Genomic DNA, 23,649 nt, shown 5'->3' with positions numbered 1-23,649 from the left:
AGATGGCTGCCTGTCGGCCATGTTGTTTTCTGATTGAGTCTCAAAATTGCAATATGCATAACTAGCACCAAGGGCAACCTACATATGAAATTTCAGAAAGATCCCTTCAGTACTTTCTGAGAAAATAGCTGATAACAACCTTCAATTGTCAAAATCCAAGATGGCTGCCTGTCGGCCATGTTGTTTTCCGATTGGTCTCAAAATGCAATATGCATAACTAGGCACCAGGGAAACCTAATATGAAATTTCAGAAAGATCCCTTCAGTACTTTCTGAGAAATAGCGATAACAAACTTTTAATATGTCAAAATCCAAGATGGCTGCCTGTCGGCCCTCTGTTTTCCGATAGTCTCAAAATACAATATGCATAACTAGGCACCGAGGGGAACCTACATATGAAATTGAAGAAGATCCCCTTCATTACTTTCTGAGAATAGCGATAACAAACTTCAATTGGCAAAATCCAAGATGGCTGCTGTCGGCCATGTTGTTTTCTCGATTGGTCTCAAAATTGCAATATGCATAAACTACGGCACAAAGGGAACCTACATATGAAATTTGAGAAAGATCCCTTCAGTACTTTCTAAGAAATCGCGATAACAAACTCAATTGTCAAACTTGTCAAAATCCAAGATGGCTGCCTGTCGGCCATGTTGTTTTCCGATTGGTCTCAAATGCAATATGCATAACTACGCACCAGGGGAAACCTACATATCAAAATTTCAAAAGGATCCCTTCAGTACTTTCTGAGAAATAGCGATAACAAACTTTAATTGTCAAAATCCAAGATGGCTGCCTGTCGGCCATGTTATTTTCCGATTAGTCTAAAAATACAATATGCATAACTAGGCACCGAGGGGAACCTACATATGAAATTGGAGAAAGATCCCTTTATTAGTTTTGAGAAATAGCGATAACAAACTTCAATTGTCAAAATCCAAGATGGCTGCCTGTCGGCCATGTTGTTTTCCGATTAGTCTCAAATTGCAATACGCATAACTACGTACCAAGGGAAACCTACATATGGAATTTGAGAAAGATCCCTTCAGTACTTTCTAAGAAATAGCGATAACAAACTTCAATTGTCAAAATCCAAGATGGCTGCCTGTCGGCCATGTTGTTTTCCGATTGGTCTCAAAATGCAATATGCATAACTACGCAACAAGGGGAACCTACATATGAAATTTGAGAAAGATCCCTTCAGTACTTTCTGAGAAATAACGATAACAAGCTTCAATTGTCAAAATCCAAGATGGCTGCCTGTCGGCCATGTTGTTTTCCGATTGGTCTCAAAATGCAATATGCATAACTAGGCACCAAGGGAAACCTATATATGAAATTTGAAAAGGATCCCTTCAGTACTTTCTGAGAAATAGCGATAACAAACTTCAATTGTCAAAATCCAAGATGGCTGCCTGTCGGCCATGTTGTTTTCCGATTAGTCTGAAAATGCAATATGCATAACTAGTCACCGAGGGAAACCTACATATGAAATTTCAGAAAGATCCCTTTATTAGTTTCTGAGAAATAGCGATAACAAACTTCAATTGTCAAAATCCAAGATGGCTGCCTGTCGGCCATGTTGTTTTCCGATTGGTCTCAAATTGCAATACGCATAACTACGTACCAAGGGAAACCTACATATGAAATTTGAGAAAGATCCCTTCAGTACTTTCTAAGAAATAGCGATAACAAACTTCAATTGTCAAAATCCAAGATGGCTGCCTGTCGGCCATGTTGTTTTCCGATTGGTCTCAAAATGCAATATGCATAACTAAGCACCGAGGGAAACCTACATATGAAATTTCAGAAAGATCCCTTTATTAGTTTCTGAGAAATAGCGATAACAAACTTCAATTGTCAAAATCCAAGATGGCTGCCTGTCGGCCATGTTGTTTTCCGATTAGTCTGAAAATGCAATATGCATAACTAGTCACCGAGGGAAACCTACATATGAAATTTCAGAAAGATCCCTTTATTAGTTTCTGAGAAATAGCGATAACAAACTTCAATTGTCAAAATCCAAGATGGCTGCCTGTCGGCCATGTTGTTTTCCGATTAGTCTCAAATTGCAATACGCATAACTACGTACCAAGGGAAACCTACATATGAAATTTGAGAAAGATCCCTTCAGTACTTTCTAAGAAATAGCGATAACAAACTTCAATTGTCAAAATCCAAGATGGCTGCCTGTCGGCCATGTTGTTTTCCGATTAGTCTCAAAATGCAATATGCATAACTAGTCACCGAGGGAAACCTACATATGAAATTTCAGAAAGATCCCTTTATTAGTTTCTGAGAAATAGCGATAACAAACTTCAATTGTCAAAATCCAAGATGGCTGCCTGTCGGCCATGTTGTTTTCCGATTAGTCTCAAATTGCAATACGCATAACTAGGTACCAAGTGAAACCTACATATGAAATTTGAGAAAGATCCCTTCAGTACTTTCTAAGAAATAGCGATAACAAACTTCAATTGTCAAAATCCAAGATGGCTGCCTGTCGGCCATATTGTTTTCCGATTGGTCTCAAAATGCAATATGCATAACTACGCAACAAGGGGAACCTACATATGAAATTTGAGAAAGATCCCTTCAGTACTTTCTGAGAAATAGCGATAACAAACTTCAATTGTCAAAATCCAAGATGGCTGCCTGTCGGCCATGTTGTTTTCCGATTGGTCTCAAAATGCAATATGCATAACTAGGCACCGAGGGAAACCTACATATGAAATTTCAGAAAGATCCCTTTATTAGTTTCTGAGAAATAGCGATAACAAACTTCAATTGTCAAAATCCAAGATGGCTGCCTGTCGGCCATGTTGTTTTCCGATTAGTCTCAAATTGCAATACGCATAACTAGGTACAGAGTGAAACCTTCATATGAAATTTGAGAAAGATCCCTTCAGTACTTTCTAAGAAATAGCGATAACAAACTTCAATTGTCAAAATCCAAGATGGCTGCCTGTCGGCCATGTTGTTTTCCGATTGGTCTCAAAATGCAATATGCATAACTACGCAACAAGGGGAACCTACATATGAAATTTGAGAAAGATCCCTTCAGTACTTTCTGAGAAATAGCGATAACAAGCTTCAATTGTCAAAATCCAAGATGGCTGCCTGTCGGCCATGTTGTTTTCCGATTGGTCTCAAAATGCAATATGCATAACTAGGCACCAAGGGAAACCTATTTATGAAATTTGAAAAGGATCCCTTCAGCACTTTCTGAGAAATAGCGATAACAAACTTCAATTGTCAAAATCCAAGATGGCTGCCTGTCGGCCATGTTGTTTTCCGATTAGTCTCAAAATGCAATATGCATAACTAGTCACCGAGGGAAACCTACATATGAAATTTCAGAAAGATCCCTTTATTAGTTTCTGAGAAATAGCGATAACAAACTTCAATTGTCAAAATCCAAGATGGCTGCCTGTCGGCCATGTTGTTTTCCGATTAGTCTCAAAATGCAATATGCATAACTAGTCGCCGAGGGAAACCTACATATGAAATTTCAGAAAGATCCCTTTATTATTTTCTGAGAAATAGCGATAACAAATTTCAATTGTCAAAATCCAAGATGGCTGCCTGTCGGCCATCTTGTTTTCCGATTAGTCTGAAAATGCAGCATGCATAATTAGGCACCAAGGGAAACCTACATATGAAATTTCAGAAAGATCCCTCCAGCACTTTCTGAGAAATAGCGATAACAAGCTTTAATTGTCAAAATCCAAGATGGCTGCCTGTCGGCCATGTTGTTTTCCGATTAGTCTCAAATTGCAATACGCATAACTAGGCACCAAGGGAAACCTACATATGAAATTTGAGAAAGATCCCTTCAGCACTTTCTAAGAAATAGCGATAAGAAACTTCAATTGTCAAAATCCAAGATGGCTGCCTGTCGGCCATGTTGTTTTCCGATTGGTCTCAAAATGCAATATGCATAACTAGGCACCGAGGGAAACCTACATATGAAATTTCAGAAAGATCCCTTTATTAGTTTCTGAGAAATAGCGATAACAAACTTCAATTGTCAAAATCCAAGATGGCTGCCTGTCGGCCATGTTATTTCCGATTGGTCTCAAAATGCAATATGCATAACTACGCAACAAGGGGAACCTACATATGAAATTTGAGAAAGATCCCTTCAGTACTTTCTGAGAAATAGCGATAACAAGCTTCAATTGTCAAAATCCAAGATGGCTGCCTGTCGGCCATGTTATTTTCCGATTGGTCTCAAAATGCAATATGCATAACTAGGCACCAAGGGAAACCTATATATGAAATTTGAAAAGGATCCCTTCAGTACTTTCTGAGAAATAGCGATAACAATCTTCAATTGTCAAAATCCAAGATGGCTGCCTGTCGGCCATGTTGTTTTCCGATTAGTCTGAAAATGCAATATGCATAACTAGGCACCGAGGGAAACCTACATATGAAATTTCAGAAAGATCCCTCCAGCACTTTCTGAAAAATAGCGATAACAACCATCAATTGTCAAAATCCAAGATGGCTGCCTGTCGGCCATGTTGTTTTCCGATTAGTCTCAAATTGCAATACGCATAACTAGGTACAGAGTGAAACCTTCATATGAAATTTGAGAAAGATCCCTTCAGTACTTTCTAAGAAATAGCGATAACAAACTTCAATTGTCAAAATCCAAGATGGCTGCCTGTCGGCCATGTTGTTTTCCGATTGGTCTCAAAATGCAATATGCATAACTACGCAACAAGGGGAACCTACATATGAAATTTGAGAAAGATCCCTTCAGTACTTTCTGAGAAATAGCGATAACAAGCTTCAATTGTCAAAATCCAAGATGGCTGCCTGTCGGCCATGTTGTTTTCCGATTGGTCTCAAAATGCAATATGCATAACTAGGCACCAAGGGAAACCTATTTATGAAATTTGAAAAGGATCCCTTCAGTACTTTCTGAGAAATAGCGATAACAAACTTCAATTGTCAAAATCCAAGATGGCTGCCTGTCGGCCATGTTGTTTTCCGATTAGTCTCAAAATGCAATATGCATAACTAGTCACCGAGGGAAACCTACATATGAAATTTCAGAAAGATCCCTTTATTAGTTTCTGAGAAATAGCGATAACAAACTTCAATTGTCAAAATCCAAGATGGCTGCCTGTCGGCCATGTTGTTTTCCGATTAGTCTCAAAATGCAATATGCATAACTAGTCGCCGAGGGAAACCTACATATGAAATTTCAGAAAGATCCCTTTATTATTTTCTGAGAAATAGCGATAACAAATTTCAATTGTCAAAATCCAAGATGGCTGCCTGTCGGCCATGTTGTTTTCCGATTAGTCTGAAAATGCAGCATGCATAATTAGGCACCAAGGGAAACCTACATATGAAATTTCAGAAAGATCCCTCCAGCACTTTCTGAGAAATAGCGATAACAAGCTTTAATTGTCAAAATCCAAGATGGCTGCCTGTCGGCCATGTTGTTTTCCGATTAGTCTCAAATTGCAATACGCATAACTAGGCACCAAGGGAAACCTACATATGAAATTTGAGAAAGATCCCTTCAGCACTTTCTAAGAAATAGCGATAACAAACTTCAATTGTCAAAATCCAAGATGGCTGCCTGTCGGCCATGTTGTTTTCCGATTGGTCTCAAAATGCAATATGCATAACTAGGCACCGAGGGAAACCTACATATGAAATTTCAGAAAGATCCCTTTATTAGTTTCTGAGAAATAGCGATAACAAACTTCAATTGTCAAAATCCAAGATGGCTGCCTGTCGGCCATGTTATTTCCGATTGGTCTCAAAATGCAATATGCATAACTACGCAACAAGGGGAACCTACATATGAAATTTGAGAAAGATCCCTTCAGTACTTTCTGAGAAATAGCGATAACAAGCTTCAATTGTCAAAATCCAAGATGGCTGCCTGTCGGCCATGTTATTTTCCGATTGGTCTCAAAATGCAATATGCATAACTAGGCACCAAGGGAAACCTATATATGAAATTTGAAAAGGATCCCTTCAGTACTTTCTGAGAAATAGCGATAACAATCTTCAATTGTCAAAATCCAAGATGGCTGCCTGTCGGCCATGTTGTTTTCCGATTAGTCTGAAAATGCAATATGCATAACTAGGCACCGAGGGAAACCTACATATGAAATTTCAGAAAGATCCCTCCAGCACTTTCTGAAAAATAGCGATAACAACCATCAATTGTCAAAATCCAAGATGGCTGCCTGTCGGCCATGTTGTTTTCCGATTGTTCTCAAAATGCAATATGCATAACTACGCACCAGGGGAAACCTATATATGAAATTTGAAAAGGATCCCTTCAGTACTTTCTGAGAAATAGCGATAACAAACTTTAATTGTCAAAATCCAAGATGGCTGCCTGTCGGCCATGTTATTTTCCGATTAGTCTCAAAATACAATATGCATAACTAGGCACCGAGGGGAACCTACATATGAAATTGGAGAAAGATCACTTTATTAGTTTCTGAGAAATAGCGATAACAAACTTCAATTGTCAAAATCCAAGATGGCTGCCTGTCGGCCATGTTGTTTTCCGATTAGTCTCAAATTGCAATACGCATAACTAGGTACCAAGGGAAACCTACATATGAAATTTGAGAAAGATCCCTTCAGTACTTTCTAAGAAATAGCGATAACAATCTTCAATTGTCAAAATCCAAGATGGCTGCCTGTCGGCCATGTTGTTTTCCGATTGGTCTCAAAATGCAATATGCATAACTAGGCACCGAGGGAAACCTACATATGAAATTTCAGAAAGATCCCTTTATCAGTTTCTGAGAAATAGCGATAACAAACTTCAATTGTCAAAATCCAAGATGGCTGCCTGTCGGCCATGTTGTTTTCCGATTAGTCTCGAAATGCAATATGCATAACTAGGCACCGAGGGAAACCTACATATGAAATTTCAGAAAGATCCCTTTATTAGTTTCTGAGAAATAGCGATAACAAATTTCAATTGTCAAAATCCAAGATTGTTGCCTGTCGGCCATCTTGTTTTCCGGTTAGTCTTAAAATGCAGTATGCATAACTAAACACCGATGGGGAACCTACATATGAAATTTGAGAAAGATCCCTTCATTTCTTTCTGAGAAATAGCGATAACAAACTTCAATTGTCAAAATCCAAGATGGTTGCCTGTAAGCCATGTTGTTTTCCGATTAGTCTCAAAATGCAATATGCATCACTAAGCACTGAGGGAAACCTACATATAAAAATTTCAGAAAGATCCCTTCATTACTTTCTGAGAAATAGCGATAACAACCATCAATTGTCAAAATCCAAGATGGCTGCCTGTCGGCCATGTTGTTTTCCGATTGGTCTCAAAATGCAATATGCATAACTAGGCACCAAGGGAAACCTACATATGAAATTTCAAAAAGATCCCTCCAGTACTTTCTGAAAAATAGCGATAACAAACTTCAATTGTCAAAATCCAAGATGGCTGCCTGTCGGCCATGTTATTTTCCGATTAGTCTCAAAATGCAATATGCATAACTAGGCACCGAGGGAAACCTACATATGAAATTTGAGAAAGATCCCTTTATTAGTTTCTGAGAAATAGCGATAATAAATTTCAATTGTCAAAATCCAAGATGGCTGCCTGTCGGCCATCTTGTTTTCCGGTTAGTCTTAAAATGCAGTATGCATAACTAGACACCGATGGGGAACATACATATGAGATTTGAGAAAGATCCCTTCATTACTTTCTGAGAAATAGCGATAACAAACTTCAATTGTCAAAATCCAAGATGGTTGCCTGTAAGCCATGTTGTTTTCCGATTAGTCTCAAAATGCAATATGCATAACTAAGCACTGAGGGGAACCTACATATAAAAATTTCAGAAAGATCCCTTCATTACTTTCTGAGAAATAGCGATAACAACCATCAATTGTCAAAATCCAAGATGGCTGCCTGTCGGCCATGTTGTTTTCCGATTGGTCTCAAAATGCAATATGTATAACTAGGCACCAAGGGAAACCTACATATGAAATTTCAGATAGATCCCTTTATTAGTTTCTGAGAAATAGCGATAACAAATTTCAATTGTCAAAATCCAAGATGGCTGCCTGTCGGCCATCTTGTTTTCCGGTTAGTCTTAAAATGCAGTATGCATAACTAGACACCGATGGGGAACCTACATATGAAATTTGAGAAAGATCCCTTCATTACTTTCTGAGAAATAGCGATAACAAACTTCAATTGTCAAAATCCAAGATGGTTGCCTGTAGGCCATGTTGTTTTCCGATTAGTCTCAAAATGCAACATGCATAACTAAGCACTGAGGGGAACCTACATATAAAAATTTCAGAAAGATCCCTTCATTACTTTCTGAGAAATAGCGATAACAACCATCAATTGTCAAAATCCAAGATGGCTGCCTGTCGGCCATGTTGTTTTCCGATTGGTCTCAAAATGCAATATGCATAACTAGGCACCAAGAGAAACCTACGTATGAAATTTGAGAAATATCCGTTCAGTGCTTTCTGAGAAATAGCGATAACAAACTTCAATTGTCAAAATCCAAGATGGCTGCCTGTCGGCCATGTTGTTTTCCGATTGGTCTCAAAATGCAATATATATAACTAGGCACCAAGGGGAACCTATATATGAAATTTGAGAAAGATCCCTTTATTACTTTCTGATAAATAGCGATAACAAGAATTGTTTACGGACGTAGCGACGGACGGACGGACGGACGGACGACGGACCACGGATGCAGGGCGATTTGAATAGCCCACCATCTGATGATGGTGGGCTAAAAATGAATTGGTGATATCCCCTATTCGAATAGGTGATATCACTGATTGAATAGGTGATATCACCAAATGGGAATAAATAGTAAAACGGCGCCCCATAGGCATCCGCAAAAGATTTGTAAGAGTGGAGAAGATAAGTCATCTTACTAGCTCAGAACAGCGGAAACTTTTCCTTTAGCTTAATGGTAGGATTTTTGCCTTGAGAGCGAGAGGTCGTTAGTTCGAACCGCAGCGCGGGTAGGGTATGTTTTATTACTCCTTTTCTATTGCAGATTGGCGTACCATTATCAGAATTAACCCAATACCGTTGTACTAGGACCCGTCTTTATAATAGAGAACATTAATATATAGGAGATGTCTGTGTAAAATTCACGTGATTCGTGAGAACACTTACCGACAATGAGAAGACGTTTAAAGGTATGTTCTTACCTTAGGTTCGCCAGGTAAGGTGACGTATCGTACCCGGATCTGTTTCTTTCTCGAAGGACTCACACATGTAACGGCCTCACAAGTCCAGGTCAGTCGTATACAGCCACTGTTGTCAGTATACTCGTAGTTTAACCTGTCCACTTTGTCCGGCTTCACTGAAATCGGAATAGAATATGCTCACAAGATCCACACGTAAATATCGAAATGTTGAAACAACGATTTATATTATTTGTTTCAGAAAAGATAAAAGCATGCTCGGAAAAAAGTTTGGATTAAAAAAGTAACCCATCATTATTAAATATATTGATACTCGTCTCACTAAGATTAATTACTGCAATCTTCTTTTTAGATTCCTTGCTTAGCAGACAAAAGGTGGGGAAGGACCAAACATATTCAGTTAAAATGGAGGCGTTACAAGCTCTCACTGATCCGAACAGAAACAAGTCTTTCGGAACAAATTGCGAGTAAAAATCTAAATGTTATATTGTTGTTTTTTTCTACAAAATATTTAAACTTCCTATCAAAGAATTATATAACAATCAAGAAAACATGACAATGTACCATTTTCTAGTTGGTTCTTGGCAATGAATGGACCGACTGCGGAAACATTCCGCCTGGTGTTGGTCACTATGACTCGAAAATGCCATGTATACACATCCAGGGCGGCGTATGAGGGTCGGAGGGTGCACTTCGTCATGTTGGGGCTGATGTCAGGGCACTGACCAAACGCGCCATTGTACCTATAGTCAGACATGACACGAAATATGAGTAATTCTAATAAACAAAATACATTCTTCAAGATGTTGGTCATTGCAGAGTCTATATATTCCAGTTCCGAATAATTGGTATATTCACCCAACGCTTACCCGACGTCTACCCAATGCCTACCCAACATCAACCCAACATCTACCCAACCTCAACCCAACACCTACCCAACCTCACCCAACACCTACCCAACTTCAACACAACGCCTACCCGATGCTTACTCAACTTCAACCAAAAATCTTCTCAACGCCTACCCAACGCATACCCAACTTCAACCCAACGCCTACCCATGCGTATCCAACTTTAACACACGCCTACCCGACGCCTACCCAAATTCTACCCAACGCCTACCTGATGCATACCCAACTTTAATCCAACGTCTACCGAACGCCTACCCCATGCCTACCCAAATTCTGCTCAACGCCTACCCCATGCCTACCCAACGTCTACCGAACGCCTACCCCATGCCTAACAAACGCCAACCCAATGCCTACCAAAATTCTGCTCAACGCCTACCCCAGCGTCTACACAACGTCATCCAACGTCACCATACTCCTCCTTAATGCCTTACCGATGCTTATCAAACACATTTAGTAATAATGAATGACTTTCATTAATAAAACATAGTTTACTTATTTTGGATTTTATTCCGTTGTTTCACAATCTGTGCTAACCACGTAAATTTACAGCAGTATTCCCGTGATTGTAGGCTGGTCACTCCCAGGTACGCCAACGAATATCATGTACTTACCACATCAATTTCACTTCAATGTCTCTCAGATTGTAGGCTGGTAGCTCCCAACTGCATTCTAACATGTCCCTCCAGTTGTACCAAATACACTGTATTTCTGTCACCACTTGAGGTGGGTCTGGGATCGAAGCACAATCAGTAACGTTTTAAAGTCTGATAAACATTCCTCTTTAAATAAATAACAACATTATTTTTCGATGATGACATGACTGATCCATTTATATTTCATTTACATCTGCGTTTGATAAAATTATAAATACTTACAAGCAATCTCTACCAGTTGTGCTCCGACAATTCCCATCCTTCCGCTAATGTCACTTCGGTAACACATGTACGCTCCAGCATCGGTCAATTCCGCCACTTTCCGGAATGATAGGGTTCTGTTATTCGGAAACTCGTAGTACCCAACATCCAGCGGTGTTTGCTGGTGTGTAAAGTAGAGTGTGGAGGAGTTTCGGATTTCGTTTGGTGACGTTAAAGTACAATTGATCTCCAGTGTTTCATTGATAAACACAAAGGGGTCGTCTGGACCAACATCTGAGCAATAAATAAAATGTGTTCGACAACATGTTGTGGTTATTCTTAACGTAGTTTATCATACGGATATTTATTTTGACTAATATTGATATCTATCATTAAGGTATGATATTTTTTCTAAGAATATATTACATTGCAATATGATGTTCCTTCTCACCTGTTGTCTTTATGATGTTCCTTCTCACCTGCTAATTTTTATGATGTTCCTTCTCACCTGTTGTTTTTATGATGTTCCTTCTCACCTGTTGTTTTTATTATATTCCTTCTCACCTGTTGTTTTTATGATGTTCCTTCTCACCTGTTGTTTTTATGATGTTCCTTCTCATCTGCTGATTTTGATGATATTCCTTCCCACCTAATAAGTTTTGCATATAGTTTATTTTGTTTCTATTACTCCTTTTAACATTCAAGCAAACCACGACGGATTCCATTACAGTAAATAATAGAACATAAAAAACAACACTTTTCCAAGGTTCAACAACTACGGCATATCTAGATATCTACTTACAGGAAACAGGGACAGCTAACAAGTAAACTGTATGACAATCCCTAAATTCTTACCGCGATATCAGATGTCGACTACCGTCGGCAAAATTAACAACGCGACGTTTCGTAAAATAAAGGTTAATGAAGATCACCAGAAAATGTTATTGGTGAGTGTAGTGGATGAAGCAGGACCTAGGTTTACATGGTAGTGTAGTGGATGGTCTAGGACCTAGGTTTACATGGTAGTGTAGTGGATGAAGCAGGACCTAGGTTTACATGGTAGTGTAGTGGATGAATTAGGACCTAGGTTTACATGGTAGTGTAGTGGATGAAGCAGGACCTAGGTTTACATGGTAGTGTAGTGGATGAATTAGGACCTAGGTTTACATGGTAGTGTAGTGGATGAAGCAGGACCTAGGTTTACATGGTAGTGTAGTGGATGAAGTAGGACCTAGGTTTACATGGTAGTGTAGTGGATGAAGCAGGACCTAGGTTTACATGGTAGTGTAGTGGATGAAGTAGGACCTAGGTGTACATGGTAGTGTAGTGGATGAAGCAGGACCTAGGTTTACATGGCAGTGTCGAGGATGAAGCAAGACCTAGGTGTACATGGTAGTGTAGTGGATGAAGTAAGACCTAGGTTTGCATGGCAGTGTCGTGGATGAAGTAGAACGTAGGTTTACATGGTAGTGTAGTGGATGAAGTAGGACCTAGGTTTACATGGCAGTGTAGTGGATGGAGCAGGACCTAGGTTTTCATGGTAGTGTAGTGGATGAAACAGGACCTAGGTTTACATGGTAGTGTAGTGGATGAAGTAGAACGTAGGTTTACATGGTAGTGTAGTGGATGAAGTAGGACCTAGGTTTACATGGCAGTGTAGTGGATGGAGCAGGACCTAGGTTTTCATGGTAGTGTAGTGGATGAAACAGGACCTAGGTTTACATGGTAGTGTAGTGGATGAAACAGGACCTAGGTTTACATGGTAGTGTAGTGGATGAAGTAGGACCTAGGTTTACATGGTAGTGTAGTGGATGAAACAGGACCTAGGTTTACATGGTAGTGTAGTGGATGAAGTAGGATCTAGGTTTACATGGTAGTGTAGTGGATGAAGTAGGACCTAGGTTTACATGGTAGTGTAGTGGATGGTCTAGGACCTAGGTTTACATGGTAGTGTAGTGGATGGTCTAGGACCTAGGTTTACATGGTAGTGTAGTGGATGAAGTAGGATCTAGGTTTACATGGTAGTGTCGAGGATGAAGCAAGACCGAGGTTTACATGGCAGTGTCGAGGATGAAGCAGGACCTAGGTTTACATGGCAGTGTCGAGGATGAAGCAGGACCTAGGTTTACATGGCAGTGTCGAGGATGAAGCAAGACCTAGGTTTACATGGCAGTGTCGAGGATGAAGCAAGACCTAGGTTTACATGGCAGTGTCGTGGATGGAGCAGGACCTAGGTTTTCATGGTAGTGTAGTGGATGAAACAGGATCTAGGTTTACATGGTAGTGTAGTGAATGAAGTAGGACCTAGGTTTACATGGTAGTGTAGTGGATGAAGTAGGACCTAGGTTTACATGGTAATGTAGTGGATGAAGTAGGACCTAGGTTTACATGGCAGTGTCGTGGATGGAGCAGGACCTAGGTTTTCATGGTAGTGTAGTGGATGAAACAGGACCTAGGTTTACATGGTAGTGTAGTGGATGGAGCAGGACCTAGGTTTTCATGGTAGTGTAGTGGATGAAGTAGGACCTAGGTTTACATGGTAGTGTAGTGGATGGTCTAGGACCTAGGTTTACATGGTAATGTAGTGGATGGTCTAGGACCTAGGTTTACATGGTAATGTAGTGGATGAAGTAGGACCTAGGTTTACATGGTAGTGTAGTGGATGAAACATGACCTAGGTTTACATGGTAGTGTAGTGGATGAAGCAAGACCTAGGTTTACATGGCAGTGTCGAGGATGAAGTAGAACGTAGGTTTACATGGTAATGTAGTGGATGAAGTAGGACCTAGGTTTACATGGCAGTGTCGTGGATGGAGCAGAACCTAGGTTTTCATGGTAGTGTAGTGGATGAAACAGGACCTAGGTTTACATGGTAGTGTAGTGGATGAAGCAGGACCTAGGTTTACATGGTAGTGTAGTGGATGAAACAGGACCTAGGTTTACATGGTAGTGTAGTGGATGAAGTAGGACCTAGGTTTACATGGTAGTGTCGTGGATGGAGCAGGACCTAGGTTTTCATGGTAGTGTAGTGGATGGTCTAGGACCTAGGTTTACATGGTAGTGTAGTAGATGAAACATGACCTAGGTTTACATGGTAGTGTAGTGGATGAAGTAGGACCTAGGTTTACATGGCAGTGTCGTGGATGAAGCAAGACCTAGGTTTACATGGCAGTGTCGAGGATGAAGTAGAACGTAGGTTTACATGGTAATGTAGTGGATGAAGTAGGACCTAGGTTTACATGGCAGTGTCGTGGATGGAGCAGAACCTAGGTTTTCATGGTAGTGTAGTGGATGAAACAGGACCTAGGTTTACATGGTAGTGTAGTGGATGAAGCAGGACCTAGGTTTACATGGTAGTGTAGTGGATGAAACAGGACCTAGGTTTACATGGTAGTGTAGTGGATGAAGTAGGACCTAGGTTTACATGGTAGTGTCGTGGATGGAGCAGGACCTAGGTTTTCATGGTAGTGTAGTGGATGAAACAGGACCTAGGTTTACATGGTAGTGTAGTGGATGAAGCAGGACCTAGGTTTACAAGGTAGTGTAGTGGATGAAGCAGGACCTAGGTTTACATGGGAGTGTAGTGGATGAAACAGGACCTAGGTTTACATGGTAGTGTAGTGGATGAAGTAGGATCTAGGTTTACATGGTAGTGTAGTGAATGAAACAGGACCTAGGTTTACATGGCAGTGTAGTGGATGAAACAGGACCTAGGTTTACAAGGTAGTGTAGTGGATGAAACAGGACCTAGGTTTACATGGTAGTGTAGTGGATGAAGCAGGACCTAGGTTTACATGGTAGTGTAGTGGATGAAGTAGGATCTAGGTTTACATGGTAGTGTCGTGGATGGAGTAGGACCTAGGTTTACATGGCAGTGTCGTGGATGGAGTAGGACCTAGGTTTACATGGCAGTGTCGTGGATGGAGCAGGACCTAGGTTTACATGGCAGTGTCGTGGATGGAGCAGGACCTAGGTGTACATGGTAGTGTAGTGGATGAAGCAGGACCTAGGTTTACATGGTAGTGTCGTGGATGAAGCAGGACTTAGGTTTACATGGTAGTGTAGTGGATGAAGCAGGACCTAGGTTTACATGGTAATGTAGTGGATGAAGTAGGACCTAGGTTTACATGGTAGTGTAGTGGATGAAGCAGGACCTAGGTTTACATGGGAGTGTAGTGGATGAAGTAGGACCTAGGTTTACATGGTAGTGTAGTGGATGAAGTAGAACGTAGGTTTACATGGTAATGTAGTGGATGAAGCAGGACCTAGGTTTACATGGTAGTGTAGTGGATGAAGCAGGACCTAGGTTTACATGGTAGTGTAGTGGATGAAGCAGGACCTAGGTTTACATGGTAGTGTAGTGGATGAAGTAGGACCTAGGTTTACATGGTAGTGAAGTGGATGAAGCAGGACCTAGGTTTACATGGTAGTGTAGTGGATGAAGTAGGATCTAGGTTTACATTGCAGTGTAGTGGATGAAGTAGGACCTAGGTTTACATGGTAGTGTAGTGGATGGTCTAGGACCTAGGTTTACATGGCAGTGTCGTGGATGAAGCAGGACCTAGGTTTACATGGTAGTGTAGTGGATGAAGGAGGACCTAGGTTTACATGGTAGTGTAGTGGATGAATTAAGACCTAGGTTTACATGGTAGTGTAGTGGATGAAGTAGGACCTAGGTTTACATGGTAGTGTAGTGGATGGTCTAGGACCTAGGTTTACATGGTAGTGTAGTGGATGAAGCAGGACCTAGGTTTACATGGTAGTGTAGTGGATGAAGCAGGACCTAGGTTTACATGGTAGTGTAGTGGATGAATTAGGACCTAGGTTTACATGGTAGTGTAGTGGATGAAGTAGGACCTAGGTTTACATGGTAGTGTAGTGGATGGAGCAGGACCTTGGTTTACATGGTAGTGTAGTGGATGGAGCAGGACCTAGGTTTTCATGGTAGTGTAGTGGATGAAGTAGGACCTAGGTTTACCTGGTAGTGTAGTGGATGGTCTAGGACCTAGGTTTACATGGTAATGTAGTGGATGGTCTAGGACCTAGGTTTACATGGTAATGTAGTGGATGAAGTAGGACCTAGGTTTACATGGTAGTGTAGTGGATGAAACAGGACCTAGGTTTACATGGTAGTGTAGTGGATGAAACAGGATCTAGGTTTACATGGCAGTGTCGTGGATGAAGTAGAACGTAGGTTTACATGGCAGTGTCGTGGATGGAGCAGGACCTAGGTTTTCATGGTAGTGTAGTGGATGGTCTAGGACCTAGGTTTACATGGTAGTGTAGTAGATGAAACATGACCTAGGTTTACATGGTAGTGTAGTGGATGAAGTAGGACCTAGGTTTACATGGCAGTGTCGTGGATGAAGCAAGACCTAGGTTTACATGGCAGTGTCGAGGATGAAGTAGAACGTAGGTTTACATGGTAATGTAGTGGATGAAGTAGGACCTAGGTTTACATGGCAGTGTCGTGGATGGAGCAGGACCTAGGTTTTCATGGTAGTGTAGTGGATGAAACAGGACCTAGGTTTACATGGTAGTGTAGTGGATGAAGCAGGACCTAGGTTTACATGGTAGGGTAGTGGATGAAACAGGACCTAGGTTTACATGGTAGTGTAGTGGATGAAGTAGGACCTAGGTTTACATGGCAGTGTCGTGGATGGAGCAGGACCTAGGTTTTCATGGTAGTGTAGTGGATGAAACAGGACCTAGGTTTACATGGTAGTGTAGTGGATGAAGCAGGACCTAGGTTTACAAGGTAGTGTAGTGGATGAAGCAGGACCTAGGTTTACATGGGAGTGTTGTGGATGAAACAGGACCTAGGTTTACATGGTAGTGTAGTGGATGAAGTAGGACCTAGGTTTACATGGTAGTGTCGTGGATGGAGTAGGATCTAGGTTTACATGGTAGTGTAGTGAATGAAACAGGACCTAGGTTTACATGGCAGTGTAGTGGATGAAACAGGACCTAGGTTTACAAGGTAGTGCAGTGGATGAAACAGGACCTAGGTTTACATGGTAGTGTAGTGGATGAAGCAGGACCTAGGTTTACATGGTAGTGTAGTGGATGAAGTAGGACCTAGGTTTACATGGTAGTGTCGTGGATGGAGTAGGACCTAGGTTTACATGGCAGTGTCGTGGATGGAGTAGGACCTAGGTTTACATGGCAGTGTCGTGGATGGAGCAGGACCTAGGTTTACATGGCAGTGTCGTGGATGGAGCAGGACCTAGGTTTACATGGTAGTGTAGTGGATGAAGCAGGACCTAGGTTTACATGGTAGTGTAGTGGATGAAGCAGGACCTAGGTTTACATGGTAGTGTAGTGGATGAAGCAGGACCTAGGTTTACATGGTAATGTAGTGGATGAAGTAGGACCTAGGTTTACATGGTAGTGTAGTGGATGAAGCAGGACCTAGGTTTACATGGGAGTGTAGTGGATGAAGTAGGACCTAGGTTTACATGGTAGTGTAGTGGATGAAGTAGAACGTAGGTTTACATGGTAATGTAGTGGATGAAGCAGGACCTAGGTTTACATGGTAGTGTAGTGGATGAAACAGGACCTAGGTTTACATGGTAATGTAGTGGATGAAGCAGGACCTAGGTTTACATGGTAGTGTAGTGGATGAAGCAGGACCTAGGTTTACATGGTAGTGTAGTGGATGAAGCAGGACCTAGGTTTACATGGTAGTGTAGTGGATGAAGTAGGACCTAGGTTTACATGGTAGTGTAGTGGATGAAGTAGGACCTAGGTTTACATGGTAGTGTAGTGGATGAAGCAAGACCTAGGTTTACATGGTAATGTAGTGGATGAAGTAGAAGGATCTAGGTTTACATGGTAGTGAAGTGGATGAAGCAGGACCTAGGTTTACATGGTAGTGTAGTGGATGAAGTAGGATCCAGGTTTACATTGCAGTGTAGTGGATGAAGCAGGACCTAGGTTTACATGGTAGTGTAGTGGATGGTCTAGGACCTAGGTTTACATGGCAGTGTCGTGGATGAAGCAGGACCTAGGTTTACATGGTAGTGTAGTGGATGAAGCAGGACCTAGGTTTACATGGTAGTGTAGTGGATGAATTAGGACCTAGGTTTACATGGTAGTGTAGTGGATGAAGTAGGACCTAGGTTTACATGGTAGGTAGTGGATGGTCTAGGACCTAGGTTTACATGGTAGTGTAGTGGATGAAGCAGGACCTAGGTTTACATGGTAGTGTAGTGGATGAAGCAGGACCTAGGTTTACATGGTAGTGTAGTGGATGAATTAGGACCTAGGGTTACATGGTAGTGTAGTGGATGAAGTAGGACCTAGGTTTACATGGTAGTGTAGTAGATGGAGCAGGACCTAGGTTTACATGGTAGTGTCGTGGATGAATTAGGACCTAGGTTTACATGGTAGTGTAGTGGATGAAGTAGGACCTAGGTTTACATGGTAGTGTAGTGGATGGAGCAGGACCTAGGTTTACATGGTAGTGTAGTGGATGAATTAGGACCTAGGTTTACATGGTAGTGTAGTGGATGGTCTAGGACCTAGGTTTACAAGGTAATGTAGTGGATGAAGCAGGATCTAGGTTTACATGGTAGTGTCGTGGATGGAGCAGGACCTAGGTTTACATGGTAGTGTAGTGGATGAAGCAGGATCTAGGTTTACATGGTAGTGTAGTGGATGAAGCAGGACCTAAGTTTGCATGGTAGTGTCGTGGATGAAGCAGGACCTAGGTTTACATGGTAGTGTAGTGGATGAAGCAGGACCTAGGTTTACATGGTAGTGTAGTGGATGAAGCAGGACCTAGGTTTACATGGTAGTGTAGTGGATGGTGTAGGACCTAGGTTTACATGGTAGTGTAGTGGATGAATTAGGACCTAGGTTTACATGGTAGTGTAGTGGATGGTCTAGGACCTAGGTTTACATGGTAGTGTAGTAGATGAAACATGACCTAGGTTTACATGGTAGTGTAGTGGATGAAGTAGGACCTAGGTTTACATGGCAGTGTCGTGGATGAAGCAAGACCTAGGTTTACATGGCAGTGTCGAGGATGAAGTAGAACGTAGGTTTACATGGTAATGTAGTGGATGAAGTAGGACCTAGGTTTACATGGCAGTGTCGTGGATGGAGCAGGACCTAGGTTTTCATGGTAGTGTAGTGGATGAAACAGGACCTAGGTTTACATGGTAGTGTAGTGGATGAAGCAGGACCTAGGTTTACATGGTAGTGTAGTGGATGAAACAGGACCTAGGTTTACATGGTAGTGTAGTGGATGAAGCAGGACCTAGGTTTACATGGTAGTGTAGTGGATGAAACAGGACCTAGGTTTACATGGTAGTGTAGTGGATGAAGTAGGACCTAGGTTTACATGGCAGTGTCGTGGATGGAGCAGGACCTAGGTTTTCATGGTAGTGTAGTGGATGAAACAGGACCTAGGTTTACATGGTAGTGTAGTGGATGAAGCAGGACCTAGGTTTACAAGGTAGTGTAGTGGATGAAGCAGGACCTAGGTTTACATGGGAGTGTAGTGGATGAAACAGGACTTAGGTTTACATGGTAGTGTAGTGGATGAAGTAGGACCTAGGTTTACATGGTAGTGTCGTGGATGGAGTAGGATCTAGGTTTACATGGTAGTGTAGTGAATGAAACAGGACCTAGGTTTACATGGCAGTGTAGTGGATGAAACAGGACCTAGGTTTACAAGGTAGTGTAGTGGATGAAACAGGACCTAGGTTTACATGGTAGTGTAGTGGATGAAGCAGGACCTAGGTTTACATGGTAGTGTAGTGGATGAAGTAGGACCTAGGTTTACATGGTAGTGTCGTGGATGGAGTAGGACCTAGGTTTACATGGCAGTGTCGTGGATGGAGTAGGACCTAGGTTTACATGGCAGTGTCGTGGATGGAGCAGGACCTAGGTTTACATGGCAGTGTCGTGGATGGAGCAGGACCTAGGTTTACATGGTAGTGTAGTGGATGAAGCAGGACCTAGGTTTACATGGTAGTGTAGTGGATGAAGCAGGACCTAGGTTTACATGGTAGTGTAGTGGATGAAGCAGGACCTAGGTTTACATGGTAATGTAGTGGATGAAGTAGGACCTAGGTTTACATGGTAGTGTAGTGGATGAAGCAGGACCTAGGTTTACATGGGAGTGTAGTGGATGAAGTAGGACCTAGGTTTACATGGTAGTGTAGTGGATGAAGTAGAACGTAGGTTTACATGGTAATGTAGTGGATGAAGCAGGACCTAGGTTTACATGGTAGTGTAGTGGATGAAACAGGACCTAGGTTTACATGGTAATGTAGTGGATGAAGCAGGACCTAGGTTTACATGGTAGTGTAGTGGATGAAGCAGGACCTAGGTTTACATGGTAGTGTAGTGGATGAAGTAGGACCTAGGTTTACATGGTAGTGTAGTGGATGAAGTAGGACCTAGGTTTACATGGTAGTGTAGTGGATGAAGCAAGACCTAGGTTTACATGGTAATGTAGTGGATGAAGTAGAAGGATCTAGGTTTACATGGTAGTGAAGTGGATGAAGCAGGACCTAGGTTTACATGGTAGTGTAGTGGATGAAGTAGGATCTAGGTTTACATTGCAGTGTAGTGGATGAAGCAGGACCTAGGTTTACATGGTAGTGTAGTGGATGGTCTAGGACCTAGGTTTACATGGCAGTGTCGTGGATGAAGCAGGACCTAGGTTTACATGGTAGTGTAGTGGATGAAGCAGGACCTAGGTTTACATGGTAGTGTAGTGGATTAATTAGGACCTAGGTTTACATGGTAGTGTAGTGGATGAAGTAGGACCTAGGTTTACATGGTAGTGTAGTGGATGGTCTAGGACCTAGGTTTACATGGTAGTGTAGTGGATGAAGCAGGACCTAGGTTTACATGGTAGTGTAGTGGATGAAGCAGGACCTAGGTTTACATGGTAGTGTAGTGGATGAATTAGGACCTAGGGTTACATGGTAGTGTAGTGGATGAAGTAGGACCTAGGTTTACATGGTAGTGTAGTAGATGGAGCAGGACCTAGGTTTACATGGTAGTGTCGTGGATGAAGCAGGACCTAGGTTTACATGGTAGTGTAGTGGATGAAGGAGGACCTAGGTTTACATGGTAGTGTAGTGGATGAATTAAGACCTAGGTTTACATGGTAGTGTAGTGGATGAAGTAGGACCTAGGTTTACATGGTAGTGTAGTGGATGGTCTAGGACCTAGGTTTACATGGTAGTGTAGTGGATGAAGCAGGACCTAGGTTTACATGGTAGTGTAGTGGATGAAGCAGGACCTAGGTTTACATGGTAGTGTAGTGGATGAATTAGGACCTAGGTTTACATGGTAGTGTAGTGGATGAAGTAGGACCTAGGTTTACATGGTAGTGTAGTGGATGGAGCAGGACCTTGGTTTACATGGTAGTGTAGTGGATGGAGCAGGACCTAGGTTTTCATGGTAGTGTAGTGGATGAAGTAGGACCTAGGTTTACCTGGTAGTGTAGTGGATGGTCTAGGACCTAGGTTTACATGGTAATGTAGTGGATGGTCTAGGACCTAGGTTTACATGGTAATGTAGTGGATGAAGTAGGACCTAGGTTTACATGGTAGTGTAGTGGATGAAACAGGACCTAGGTTTACATGGTAGTGTAGTGGATGAAACAGGATCTAGGTTTACATGGCAGTGTCGTGGATGAAGTAGAACGTAGGTTTACATGGCAGTGTCGTGGATGGAGCAGGACCTAGGTTTTCATGGTAGTGTAGTGGATGGTCTAGGACCTAGGTTTACATGGTAGTGTAGTAGATGAAACATGACCTAGGTTTACATGGTAGTGTAGTGGATGAAGTAGGACCTAGGTTTACATGGCAGTGTCGTGGATGAAGCAAGACCTAGGTTTACATGGCAGTGTCGAGGATGAAGTAGAACGTAGGTTTACATGGTAATGTAGTGGATGAAGTAGGACCTAGGTTTACATGGCAGTGTCGTGGATGGAGCAGGACCTAGGTTTTCATGGTAGTGTAGTGGATGAAACAGGACCTAGGTTTACATGGTAGTGTAGTGGATGAAGCAGGACCTAGGTTTACATGGTAGGGTAGTGGATGAAACAGGACCTAGGTTTACATGGTAGTGTAGTGGATGAAGTAGGACCTAGGTTTACATGGCAGTGTCGTGGATGGAGCAGGACCTAGGTTTTCATGGTAGTGTAGTGGATGAAACAGGACCTAGGTTTACATGGTAGTGTAGTGGATGAAGCAGGACCTAGGTTTACAAGGTAGTGTAGTGGATGAAGCAGGACCTAGGTTTACATGGGAGTGTTGTGGATGAAACAGGACCTAGGTTTACATGGTAGTGTAGTGGATGAAGTAGGACCTAGGTTTACATGGTAGTGTCGTGGATGGAGTAGGATCTAGGTTTACATGGTAGTGTAGTGAATGAAACAGGACCTAGGTTTACATGGCAGTGTAGTGGATGAAACAGGACCTAGGTTTACAAGGTAGTGCAGTGGATGAAACAGGACCTAGGTTTACATGGTAGTGTAGTGGATGAAGCAGGACCTAGGTTTACATGGTAGTGTAGTGGATGAAGTAGGACCTAGGTTTACATGGTAGTGTCGTGGATGGAGTAGGACCTAGGTTTACATGGCAGTGTCGTGGATGGAGTAGGACCTAGGTTTACATGGCAGTGTCGTGGATGGAGCAGGACCTAGGTTTACATGGCAGTGTCGTGGATGGAGCAGGACCTAGGTTTACATGGTAGTGTAGTGGATGAAGCAGGACCTAGGTTTACATGGTAGTGTAGTGGATGAAGCAGGACCTAGGTTTACATGGTAGTGTAGTGGATGAAGCAGGACCTAGGTTTACATGGTAATGTAGTGGATGAAGTAGGACCTAGGTTTACATGGTAGTGTAGTGGATGAAGCAGGACCTAGGTTTACATGGGAGTGTAGTGGATGAAGTAGGACCTAGGTTTACATGGTAGTGTAGTGGATGAAGTAGAACGTAGGTTTACATGGTAATGTAGTGGATGAAGCAGGACCTAGGTTTACATGGTAGTGTAGTGGATGAAACAGGACCTAGGTTTACATGGTAATGTAGTGGATGAAGCAGGACCTAGGTTTACATGGTAGTGTAGTGGATGAAGCAGGACCTAAGTTTACATGGTAGTGTAGTGGATGAAGCAGGACCTAGGTTTACATGGTAGTGTAGTGGATGAAGTAGGACCTAGGTTTACATGGTAGTGTAGTGGATGAAGTAGGACCTAGGTTTACATGGTAGTGTAGTGGATGAAGCAAGACCTAGGTTTACATGGTAATGTAGTGGATGAAGTAGAAGGATCTAGGTTTACATGGTAGTGAAGTGGATGAAGCAGGACCTAGGTTTACATGGTAGTGTAGTGGATGAAGTAGGATCTAGGTTTACATTGCAGTGTAGTGGATGAAGCAGGACCTAGGTTTACATGGTAGTGTAGTGGATGGTCTAGGACCTAGGTTTACATGGCAGTGTCGTGGATGAAGCAGGACCTAGGTTTACATGGTAGTGTAGTGGATGAAGCAGGACCTAGGTTTACATGGTAGTGTAGTGGATGAATTAGGACCTAGGTTTACATGGTAGTGTAGTGGATGAAGTAGGACCTAGGTTTACATGGTAGGTAGTGGATGGTCTAGGACCTAGGTTTACATGGTAGTGTAGTGGATGAAGCAGGACCTAGGTTTACATGGTAGTG

The 23,649-nt window shown here is 42.0% G+C and overlaps 1 protein-coding gene across 2 annotated transcripts in view; it reads right to left on the bottom strand.

Moving 5' to 3' along the window:
* Positions 1-10,795, bottom strand: part of LOC117325314 — a 53,360-nt gene extending 42,565 nt beyond the window's left edge. For both annotated transcript variants that reach the window (XM_033881437.1, XM_033881439.1), the window contains exons 1-3: positions 10,717-10,795; positions 9,762-9,940; positions 9,201-9,355 (exon numbers count right to left, since the gene is read on the bottom strand). In XM_033881437.1, the coding sequence (XP_033737328.1) occupies positions 9,201-9,355; positions 9,762-9,940; positions 10,717-10,781 (399 nt within the window). In that variant the 5' untranslated portion in view covers positions 10,782-10,795. The remainder of the gene's footprint in view (positions 1-9,200; positions 9,356-9,761; positions 9,941-10,716) is intronic.
* Positions 10,796-23,649: the final 12,854 nt, after the last annotated feature.

The sequence above is a fragment of the Pecten maximus genome, chromosome 4 (assembly GCF_902652985.1).
Source record: "Pecten maximus chromosome 4, xPecMax1.1, whole genome shotgun sequence".
NCBI classification, from domain to species: Eukaryota; Metazoa; Mollusca; class Bivalvia; order Pectinida; family Pectinidae; genus Pecten; species Pecten maximus.
This window is presented reverse-complemented; position numbering and strand designations above follow the sequence as displayed.